We start from the raw sequence: 12,658 nt of genomic DNA, 5'->3' as shown, positions 1-12,658 counted from the left end.
GCGTTAATATTTCGTGACGGGTTCTGATTGAAGTTTTATTGCTCGGCGCCGGTTCGTGGCAAATCCATTTTCAATCCAAGGCATCAGGTTCTCGACGTCCTGGACGTCTACTGCTGACTGTTCGTCGGCAGTTTAAGCCAGAACTTCGGGACGAGAACCTGACTTTAAAAAATCGAACACATTAAAAACTTTATACAACACTTTTGTACGCAGTAATTTGGAGTTTGCATCCGTCGTGCGGAGCCCACAATACACAACAAACATAGAAAGGATTGAAAATGTTCAAAGAATTTTTTTAAATACCTAGATTATAAAAACAATAAAACGCTTTGTACTTACAGCCAATCCGCCAAACAAAATGGATTTTTTACCCTTGTAAATAGACGCACTGTATCTGAATTATGCTATTTACATAAATTATCAAATAATAAAGTAGACTCTTTTAACCTACTCTCCTAAATTAATCTTAATGTCCCCTTTCGCGTGACAAGAAATAAGTATTTATTCCATCTGCCAGTCTGTAGCACTAACTATGCGCAACACTCTTTCCTCTATCGTTCTTGCTCTAACTATAATGTTTTTTTTTCATCTATTGATATATATTTTACATACCCCTTAATTTGATTAAAAATAAATTAAGGCTTATTATTTCTGGCTGCGATACGATCCCACTTACTATTTAATGATGCACACTCCTGAACACTTACTCCCACACTAATACACATAAACACAAATCTACACTTACTCCCATACAAATACACATAAACACATCCTTTTGTTGTAACACAATTTAATAATATGTATGATTTTTATTTAGAAACTTTGCTGGTCTGTCTTTAAACCGTATATGTTATTATATCATTGTCGACTGTTTGTATCTTTAAAATAAATAAATAGAGATGCATGGAGGCTCTTTGTGGATACCATATTCTCCAACTAGGGAGCGGACATGGAATGATGATGATGATCATTAAAGATACCTACAACAATATTAAATCATCCCTCCAATATATCCGTCAACATAAAAGAAGCTGAGGCTTATATTTTCAATGAAAAATTCTCAAGGCACTTTTTAGACCCATCGACTGAAATGAATCCAGTAGCTCAATCACGAATAACTATCGACGTGCTTAAAAACATGCTAATCATTTGAGCGATCACCATAAACAATAATGGACATGCTTAAGTTATCGCAGTCATAAGTCAACGCGTGTATAATCTGTAAGTCAACGTTCGTGTCGGTTTGTTTTTTGTCGTTCTCGTAAATAAATACAGTTCGGCGTTTACTATAAATAAATAGTACGATATATGGCATTTGCAAAATAGTAAGGAGTATCTAATACAAAAAAGTAAAAATTAAATTACAATTATTATGGCGACTGTTTTTCTTGACCATTAGCTTGCCAACCACCGGCTAAATGCAATAAATAGCATGATAAATAATAAATAAACAAATAAAAATAGCAGTTTTGGATTTTTTTCCATATTTACACCGATGAAATTCAAATATGTGATTTCGCAGCAGGATTATACGTCGTGAAACATAAAGATTTTGACATTTAAAGATGTTCACGGATGTTGCATTGTGATCGCGAATACGATGAACAACCATGGTGAGAAATTGTTATCACGTCGTTTATTAGCACGTCGATAGTTATTTGTGATTGAGCTACAGGACGTTACAAAATGACCAGTACGTATAGAACGAAAGAATAATGCAAAAATATATTCCTACCTTATTCTCCAACTTGTCATTCTCGTGCTTGAGGGCTCCTCGTTCCTGCTCCAACTTCTCGGCCTTTGTCTTGAGAGTTTCGAGCTCTTCCTGCAAAAGAAATAATCCAGAAACTAATTAATTAGTATATCAATAAAAACAATAACGATTTATTGACAAAAAATATAATTTCTTTGTCTGCTACATATTTTAGGTAATAGATTTCTCTGGATCATGTCTAGTCTGCCAAACTAGGTACAACTTGTTTTAAGGCAGACATTTTACGCAAAATAAACAATAACATGACTAAATTTGTTGCAACTGAGAGGGAAAACATTTTTGAGTAGGGATATGGAAGTCTAAGCAAATGCTGTAAATACAGGGCTTATTTATTTATTTATTAACGGACATTGTCCATTTATACAATGTATAGGGTTTTATTGATATTACAATAAAATAATAGTTAAAAACATTTTTTTTAAATAAGACGGGCATTTACAAATCATTTTTACATAATATATTATATAAAAAGTTTATATTTGAAGCACTAACTAAAAGAACACTTAAGATGCAAAAATAATAATAATTTTTCTGAATTCGCAAAAATTCTTATAATAAAGACACTGGATTAAAAGTATTTCATGTTGAAAATAAAATATTAAAATTAGACAACTTAGAAATCTTAGAAATTAAAAAAGCGATTCATAATAAGAAAACAATAATTAATAACCAAATAAACAATATTTCTTTTAGTCCTCTCCTGTTTTACTTCGAAAATAATGATATCAAATTACCACCCGTGTAAGGAAAAAACCCACTTGAATTATTGGGTCCACGTGTAATATTTAGTGAACATGGAAATAAAAAAAATAAAAAAGGAATCAATTCATTAGTTACGTAAACCTTGACGAAGAAGCTTTTTTGCTTTGAAACCGGTAGGTGGAAAATAAAAATTAGTGGTTAAAAACAAAGTTGTTTTATTTATTTTATTATATTATATACAACTTAGGACCCAAAATTGAACCCTGCGGCACTCCTGGTAGACATTTCCTTTCTGAGCTAAATGAATTATACTCATTTTTCTCCCCAGTAAATAATTTCTAAATACTGACGGTAGGTTTCCCCCTTTTCCAATTGACTAATACACAAATTAATTTAATGTGACATAAGGTAGCAAAATCTTATATTCCAATTAATCTGTTTTATGTTCCAACCGTGTCACCAGAAATCAAAATTGGCTGTTAATCAAATCGTCTAAGATCAACTCTAGTTTTAATGACTCAATGTCCAGAATGCATAGATTAGTCAATTCGTCACACAACTCGAAGTTCTTTGGGATAGATGTTCCCGCTTTCGTCGATTTCTTCGTCGTCAACACAGTGTGGGGTGAATGTGTTATGACATATTATGTATAGGTTTATTAGATAATTCAAAATTAAAGATTTTATATCAAGAAAGGAAAAAATTATGATGTACGAAGCCTATGTCAAAAGTAAATTGAGTTACATGATCGCCTTCTGGGGAACTGGTAACAAGACAGACATAACAAGAATACAAAGACAACAAAATAAAATTCTTAAACTAACATACAACCTACCCTACCTGACCTCTACGACTGAACTGTACAAAAAAACACACCAGTTTGACATAAACTACTTGACTAAAATTGAGACCTTAAAAATTGTGCACAAAATAACACTGGGAAACATACAAGACGACGACATAATATTAGTCAAAAATGCTGACATACATAAATATAACACCAGACAACAAAAACACTATCATATTGAAAAAGCAAAGACAAACACAGGACAGTCAAAAATACTACATAATGGACTTAAACACTACAACGACCTACCTTACTACTTGAAAACTTTTAATGGAGACAAATTTAAAATCAATCTGAAAAAGCACATGATGACTGAACTAACTAGACTAGACGAGACACAAAATGACTAGACAATATTAAATTTCTAATGTAACCCTAACGGGTTTTTTAAAATTGTAAATAAATAAAAATAATAAAAAAACGTATATTTTGTCTATCTCCGAAAATGACAAAATATCGAGTATCCTGAGACACATATACGAAACATTCATTTGAGATAAAGAGATATAATCTATTATTATTATTATAGTTAGATTATTAATGCAGGGCTATTTTTGTGAAAATCACCTCAAGGGCGCTGTACAGTAAATAAATATCCCAGCGAGTCTTGCAGCTACAGAGCGCGTAAACGGTAAGTAATCTAGCCCCCATTTACACTGAGTTTTAATTTTACGATGAAGTTTAGTGTTTGAATGATATTAAATTAATATAAAATATAAAACTCATTTTTGAAAATAGGCGTTAGGGTCTTGCAGATACAACTGAGCGCATGGGTTGTGGAAATTTTATACACCGTTTACAAAATTTACGTGTTTTATGGTTGATAACATTTACATATTGAAGCAAGATTACCAACCGCCTTGCAGCTACCGAGTGTAATTCAAGCAACTTAAAATTATGTCAATAAATTTACAAAAAATACACATTGAGCTGAGTAGATATTCTAATCACTAAGCGAGACGCACATAATTTTTAAAAGATGACAAGAGACAATTATAATCAGGCGATCATTTCCTAACCTCAGGTTACCTCGCAGTGACTGGAGGGAGTTTTTTACACGGTATTTTAAAGGTTTGATAAATATTTGCATTTATTGAAAATTATAGTACCTACTTCGTGCCAATAATCAGTCTACGTCATAAGATTGCAAATAGCGTAAAAACGATATGTAAATGGATCAAATGCCTCGCAAATCATGAATAAATTGTGGCAATTTCCTGTTGTTCGCTAAACGGAGCATAAAACATAAATGCAGACGTCTCCAGAACTGAAATAAAGTATTCTGGTCGATCGTCAATCGTAAATATTGTCAGGGGAAGCCCACGCGAAACACAACTTATTCGGAGACGGGAAATAAAAACACATTCGTGTCTTAATTATTATTTATGTAATGTTCTGTTTGTATCAACGTGTAGAACAAGACAGAAACGAGTGATGAGTGAAGGTTATGCAGACGAACAAATTAATTTTCATAAAATGCACATTAAATTACTTTGTTTTTAACCACTTTTTTTTCCTGCCGTCAACCGGTTTTAAAACTACACAAGTTTCTTTATCAAGGAATACTTAACTAATGAATTCTAAACTATTTTATTGTAACAATGATAACTAAAAATTACATTGATTCTACCAAATTCCAAAAGGGACACTCCCTCACTACCAGAAGTCAAACTAGAGGATGGGTCATGGGGTCTACCGCAAACTCTGAATTCGGGCAAAGAAATTTCAGGTTTCTGGGCCCCAAAATATTCAATATATTACCCGAACATTGCAAAACCGTGTCCCGGATTCAATCAAATAAATTTGTAAAAAAATGCTTGGTGGGTTGAGGGAGACAAAAATCGGAAAATTTACTCAAAATCATTCTTAAATAATAAATGGTATAAATTAATATTGTATTGCTGTATAATAAATAAACTAGAAGGTAGTAATGTTATTGTTTATTTTGCATAAAAATGTCTGCCTTAAAACGGGTTGTACCTAGTTAGGCAGACTAGACATGATCTAGAGAAATCTGTTACTTAAGTGTGTATGTAGTAGATAAAGAAAATGTTATTTTTGTTAATAAACCATGATTATTATTATTATTTATATTGTGCTAAAAAGTCAAGTCTGTTTGTCATGTTGTTATTTTGAAGATGGGAAGTGTGAAGTGACATATATACGATCTTTAAATTATATTTTTGGCATACCAAATAAATTGTTATGATTGCGATTCAATCTACATTGGAAAAATTAAAATAAACTTAATAATATTTTTTATATTACATATGAGAAAATGTTCAAAAAGGCTATAAATATGGATAGTGGAGCTAGGTAAAAGTAAAATGGAACGTCTCATTTGCCCAAGCTTATGTTATGTTTTTGTTCTTTCATTGTAAGTTTTGTAATTTTTTATTTTATTTTATTTATTTCAAATACAAACAGATGTACAGGTTAAATGAATATTTTAAAAAAATATATATATAAAATGTATACATAGTAGAGCCTGCCATCCAATTATATGTATTCACTAAATAATACTGTAATAAAGCGACGACGGCTTGAAGTTTAAACTATATAAATAATAAATATACTATATATTAAAATAAGATAAATATGGACAAAACAAGGAGATAGTGGAATGTTTCACATATACGAGGGAGTGTAGAATGTTTCCTATGATTAGATTTAAATTTACGAATATAGAAAATATCAGAGAGTCTAGTTGAGTAATATAAATAATATAGATGTACATAAATTAATTTTAAACATAAATACGTAGTGTTTAAAACTGTTTTAACATTTTGTTAATTATCTCTGTTTATTAAGTCTTCTTTGTTTATTCTCAAATGTATTTTTTTTTTAAAAGCATATTGTTAAGTGTCATAAATGAATATGTTCCGTAACTTGAAATATGAAAATAAAACTTTTTTATTGATATTTAATTTGGTATTAATAAAAATTGCTATTTGGCAATAAGCCCGCCAATGTACAAATAACATTATGTACAAAAAATTAAATAAATAAAAAATAAAAATTAGTCTCAATTGTCCTTTTCTCGTTTTAGAAGGTTGTATATGATATTTTTCTGATATTCTCGTATTGTGTTCATGTTTACTACAGTTTTTTTTAATGTTTGAATTCTTCGTCTACAATTACATCAGTGGCTAATTTATGAATAAATTTTAAGGATTCTAGTTTAAAGAGTTCAGTTACATTTAATTGTTTAGTTTGTTTAAAAAGTTCTTTAGTTGCTATTAGATATGGCAGGTTATATACTAACTTTAATATTTTATTTTGCTGTCTTTATAGTCTGATTATGTCATTTTGATTTCCTGCTAATGTTCATGTTATTTTATTGATAAATAAACACAGTATCAGATGCATGTTCTTTAGATTCCGATGTAAATGATCGATTCGATCGTATTGAAAAAAATAATCGTAAATTTATCGTAATATTTTGTAAACTTGCAAGAGCCAGACTCTTTTTTGGCAAGTTCAACCGAAAGTAATATATTGAGTTTTTCTACTGACATTTCTTGGTGGAACCTTAAGTGTTCCATTTTTTTACTGTATGTTTTTTTTTAAGCTAATAAAGGTTTTTATTAAAAAAAAATATATTAAAAATAAAGCGTGCGCTCACCGTCCGGCAGCGCAGCTGGTCCTCCGTGCGGTGCACGGCCAGCAGCGGCGCCACGCGCACCAGCAGGCGCCACCACGGCCAGTCGCGCACGGCCAGGAAGGCGCGCACGTTGCGCTGCACGCAGCGCGCGGCCACGTGCTGCACGCGCAGGCGCGCCGCCGCGCGCCGCGCCAGCGCGCCGCGGCACGCCGCCTGCAGCGCCACGACGCGCGCGCGCAGCCGCGAGTCGCGCAGCGCCTCCAGCGACGGCAGCGCCCCCGCGCGCAGCAGCACCTGGGGACAAGACATCGAGATCAGTTATAAGCTTTTAATAATTTACCACAAAACCTACGGCAAGAAATAAATTACGCAAAATTTAAGAATAAATTAAAGAAAAGCTTCCTTCCATAGTAAACATTAACCGTATTTTTATAATAAAATGTATGTAAGTAAAAATGTCAAGCATTTTAGCCGTCTTCACTGTCAGTGTTAGAGCTTCACAGCCATATGCCAACACAGTTTGTATAATTGTTTTTAAATGATGATTTTGGTTTTTCTGTGGGCGTTACGTGATTTGAACACTGGGCGCAAAGAAAAGTATGTTTTGTTGGCTGCTGTGAGTTTTCTGCTGGATACTCATTGTTCTCTATTATACCGGAGCCCAGGTAGATGAATTGCTCCACCACTTCTAAGGAGTAATTATCTGTACTAGAAGGTCCTTGTCGCTTATCATCCTCCCAAATACTCGGTGTTTTCTGATTTCTCAGCAAGCTACTTTTGACTGTAGCACAGAATAGTCAGGCTTGAGAAAAATCACATCGTGAATTTTTGTATTCCCAAAAACCGCACGTAAGTCTGTTTTATATTTATAGATTAAGATATTGTTTTATAAGCAAAATAAAAACATTTAAGAAAAGGTAATATGGAAGTCTAGGCATCTACAGGGCTTATGACCTGTCAATGGCTGGTTTAAGTGGCCACTTTACACACTGTGTAACATTCACCATTCTGCCTATATTTGAACATCTATATTCCTTCAATTCTTTCACCTGTTGATGTTTGTGAAGTTAAAGAGCTGAAACCTTTATTTATGCAGGTGAGATTCATCTAATTGAATTATTTCACCTACATACTAGGCAACGCCTGAAAATGTTATTTTTTCAATTTCTATACTTCTTCATGGACCAGGTAATTTATCAAAATATTGTTGGCTCTTTAACTTCACAAACATCAACAGATGAAAGAATTGAAGGAATATAGATGTTCAAATATAGGCAGAATGGTGAATGTTACACAGTGTGTAAAGTGGCCACTTAAACCAGCCATTGACAGGTCATAAGCCCTGTAGATGCCTAGACTTCTATATTACCTTTTCTTAAATGTTCTTCATCTCTATTGTAATATGTTAATATAAACAGCTCCCCAGGGAGTTGAATCCAGTCATTGTCTGCAAGAATTTGGACAAACTCAAAATATTGTTGAAAAACATTTAAATATTCTGCCATCTAGCGGCCGATTTGTGAAACGTTAAACCAAAATTTTATCCAATACATAAACCAAAATCACATACTTCCAATCCACTTACGAAACTTATCGCTACGGAAATACATATACTAAAAAAAATCTCCAGCGGGCAAAATAAGCCCGAACAGGACAGATGCAATCAATCGTTTTTTTTTTTAAAGGAATAACCCGCTAAGCCTCTATTTTGAGGCTTGTCAGCAGGTGGGATAGAGGGAATATGGAAGAAGGTAATGAAAAATACACCACAACACCCAGACCAATTGAGAAAAAAATCTTTCTTGGAATTTTTTTCTTGCAACTGGCGGGAATCGAACCCGCGACGCCAGTTTCACAGATAGCCGTCTAACCAACTGCGCCACGGCGCCTGTCAAGAGGAATAATATATAGATTATATTATATTGGACACTGCCTCTTGCTCTGTGCGATGGATTTCTGTTCTGCGTCAGTATTTTTATTTTCTCAACATTGATTTGTCGCATTTCCAACACAGAACCATATTCTTCGTCCGCCTAGACAAGGCGAAGAGGTGTGAATATTTTTCCGCCGGCATTGCTAGATTCGCGTTTCTCCATAGCGCATTCAGACCACACGGGCTGAATCGTCAAAACAGACGTGAGATGTTTTTATACAATACACAAAATTATGTATGTTATTATGTACATTATAATGAGTGTGATTGTTCGTTAGAATATAATGGCCGTGGGAATACTCGCGTGTGGAAAATAATCAAAGTTCACAACTAATTGCAGACGTGGGGGGAGATGGTCTGCGGATCATGAGATCGGATCCTGCAGCCAGTTAATGAACTCTGTGTTCATGGTGAGGAGAAATAAGCATAGTCAAATGAAACGATTGGAAAAAAACAGTATGTAGATGTTCTAAGGGTTATAAATATATTTTTTTAAGCCAATCAACAGGCTTAAGTAAGCCCTAATAGATTGGCATTAATGAGTTATACTTAATCTAAACATTCTTAAAATGTACTTAAATTAACAAAGTGTATAATATTAACAAAAGGTATGTATATAGCATAATCTACGCGGAAATGGCAAGTGTGACATCGCGAGTCATGAGAGACAACACCGCTTGCTTCTTAAATGCCTGCCCTTGCTGTAGGAACACATCGACAGTACCGTTTAGTGAGATTTCGTTCACTGTTCTGAGGATCCTTGACAGAGGTAAAAAGAATCCGATGTTAGTTTTATAATTTCCCACAGCAAAGACAGGATTGGTGCGCAAGTTACGGCGAGGTACATTAAGGTTTATCCGAGCAAGGATATCATGGGCAGTTACATATTAATTTGTGTAAGAATATCAAACCAGCCAAAATCCTTCTGAATTCTGAACTAAAAATATGAAAGTACTCTAGATTTTATTATTATACTATATTAAACGAACATATCGCATTCCTGGAAGCAGACTACTAATGTTTGTCTAAATCGGCTGTTTTGCAAGAAAACAAAACGTCTATTCAATTTTGAATTATCCGGAACCAATTTTTTCATCATTTTTACTTAAAAAATATTAAAAAGAATAAGAAAGTATTAAAAAATACTAAAGTTTTTCATTCTAAACATTTTATATGCTTCGACGAAAACGCAACAATGATTAAACTTTAATATTTTAGTCGTGTTGTTACCACCTTTATGTAGGCACCTAGTTGGTGGCCTAATTTTGTGATGTACAAAGTTATGTGGGTGCACAGAATGAGAGCAAGTAAAACAGGGTACTTACGTTTTACACAAAGATTTATTCACGAAACTAAACTACTGAAGCTAACACATTGAAAGAAGGATTCTAATAACTATATTAGGCAAAATAAAATGAAGTTGGTAAATCTAAATTGGCGGTAATTTTGTGCCTCGAAGACGCGTGCGGTGAGGTCGGAATCCGGTAGTTTTCTCTGGCCGGTTTGGCCCGTTCGTACGCTCTACGTCGGCGTTCGGCAATGTTCGGCTCGTGCCGTCGTTGTCGACCCGCCACACAGCCCCCTTCCAAGTTTTGAAATCTGTTTTTCAAAACTGACGCTGTATCACCCTCCTGCCGCTACGCGTTGTGTATGCCGGTTGTTCTGTTGGTGTTTCCGTTTCTGCTGGACTGGCTCGTTCTTCCGCTGTCTGGAACGCCGGCTTGCACCTGTCCAGCGAAACCTTTTTATGTTCGCCATCCACGTCCAGTGTTACCGTCTTTTCCGCCCTGGTGATGACCTTGTAGGGCCCCTTGTAGTTCGGCATCAGGGGTTTGTACACTCTGTCGTCCCTCAGAAACAAGTGTGTGGCTCTCTTTAGTTCCGGGTGGATGAAAACGTTACCTTTATTGTGGTGCTCGACTGGCCTTGGTTTGACGTTTTGCATGAAATTTACCAGTTGCCTAGTGTAGGAGTCCGGGTCAATGTAGTCGTTCGTCTGCTCCAGGATGTCTGCTGGTAACTTTAGTTTGCACCCATACAGCATCTCTGCTACTGAGTGCTCTGCATTCGTGCGCAGTGTGGCCCTCAGTCCGAGTAGTATGGTGCTGATCGATTTTGTCCACGGAACAGGGTGGTGAGCTTTAATGGCCGTCTTCAGCGTTCTATGAAATCGCTCGATCATGCCATTACTTTGTGGATGGTAAGGCGTCGTGTTGGAGTGTGCTATGCCTGATCTGGAACAAAACAAGTTAAAGTCCGTAGACATGAATTGCCTACCCTGATCAGTTATAATTTTCTCCGGTACGCCGTATCTCGCAATCCAGTTGTCCCAGATGGCTCTGATGATTGTGTGGGTCTGGATATCTGCGATAGGGATTACTTCCGCCCATCGAGTGTATCGGTCGATACATGTGAGGCAGTACCTCAGTCCCTCTGATGGTGGAAAAGGTCCGATGAGGTCGACATGGACCACGCAGAATTTCTGTCTCGGCATGTCGATCTTGATGATCGGTGTCCTCGTGTGTTTGTTGACTTTGCTCTTCTGACAGGGTATGCAGGCCTTCGTCCAAGCTGCGCAGTCTGCTTTCATATTTTTCCAGACGCCTCTTTGACTGATGGTCTTGGTCGTGGCGTCGGCTCCTGCATGGTTGAGGTTATGCACTTGGTTGAAGAAAGATCTCTGTAGCGTTTTTGGGATGTACGGTCGCATGTTGCCTTTGTTGAGATCGAAGACGATTTCTTGTCCCTGCATGTTGGTTTTGATCAGGTTCAGAGCAGTGTTCTTGTCGTCCAAGAGTGCGAGTAGTTCGTTGTCCTGCCTTTGTTCTTTATGGATCTTTTCGAACGATATGTTTGCCTCTTGTTCGATCATGTCGATTCTTGATAAGGTATCGGCGACGACGTTGTCTTCTCCTTTTATGTATTTGATGTCCGTGCTGAACTGTGAGATGTAGTCTAGATATCTGAGTTGTCTGGGGCTTTCTTTGTCGTGACTTTTCCTTCTAAACACGAATTGTAGTGGTTTATGGTCCGTGTATATACAGAATTCTCTGCCCTCCAGATAATGTTGAAAGTACCTTACAGTCTCAAAAATGGCTAGTAGTTCCCTGTCGTACGTACTATATGAACACTGAGCCTTGTTCAACTTTTTTGAGAAGAAACTTATCGGTTTGTAGTTGATGCCGTCTGTGGTTTGTTGTAGCACGCCTCCGATTGCGTAATCTGAGGCGTCTGTCCACACTGACATCTTGCTGCTTTCCTCTGGGTAGCTAAGCTTAGTGGCGTTGATCAGCGAGTTCTTGACCTCTTCGAAATCGTGTGTAGTGACTTCGTTCCACTCTACTTTTCTGTTGTCATTCTTTTTTGCTCCCTTGAGGTAATCGTGTAGTCGTATCAATTTGTGTGCTGCTCGTGGTATGAATCTTCGGTAGAAGTTTCCCATGGCCAAGAATCTTCTCAACTGCTTAATGGTTTCTGGCTTGTTGAGGTTCGTGATGGCTTCCACTTTTGTTGGCGAGGGTCCGATGCCTTCAGCCGAAATTTCATAACCAAGAAATAACAGTGTTTTCTTGGCAAACTCGCATTTAGATGGGTTTACCACCATTCCATGATCTTGAAGTCGCTGGAACAAAGCTTTTAAGTGTTCCACATGTGTTTCTTCGTCTGGTGAAGCGATCAATATATCGTCGATATATGCGTGTACTCCTTCTAGACCTCTTGTGACTTCGTTGATGTGACGTTGGAATGTTTGTGCAGCGCATGATAGTCCGAATGGCATTCTTACAAATTCAAATAACC

General features: G+C 36.0%; 1 protein-coding gene across 3 annotated transcripts in view; it reads right to left on the bottom strand.

Moving 5' to 3' along the window:
- The window catches only part of Mhcl (Myosin heavy chain-like), a 353,455-nt gene that overhangs the window by 62,978 nt on the left and 277,819 nt on the right, over positions 1 to 12,658 (bottom strand). For all 3 annotated transcript variants that reach the window (XM_088229616.1, XM_088229617.1, XM_088229618.1), the window contains 2 exons: positions 6,949 to 7,221; positions 1,736 to 1,825 (listed from right to left, as the gene is read on the bottom strand). In XM_088229616.1, coding sequence (XP_088085742.1) covers positions 1,736 to 1,825; positions 6,949 to 7,221 — 363 coding nt within the window. The remainder of the gene's footprint in view (positions 1 to 1,735; positions 1,826 to 6,948; positions 7,222 to 12,658) is intronic.

This window comes from Micrasema longulum, unplaced genomic scaffold (genome assembly GCF_059751315.1).
Source record: "Micrasema longulum isolate JH-2025_06_02 unplaced genomic scaffold, ASM5975131v1 h1tg000688l, whole genome shotgun sequence".
NCBI classification, from domain to species: domain Eukaryota; kingdom Metazoa; phylum Arthropoda; class Insecta; order Trichoptera; family Brachycentridae; genus Micrasema; species Micrasema longulum.
This window is presented reverse-complemented; position numbering and strand designations above follow the sequence as displayed.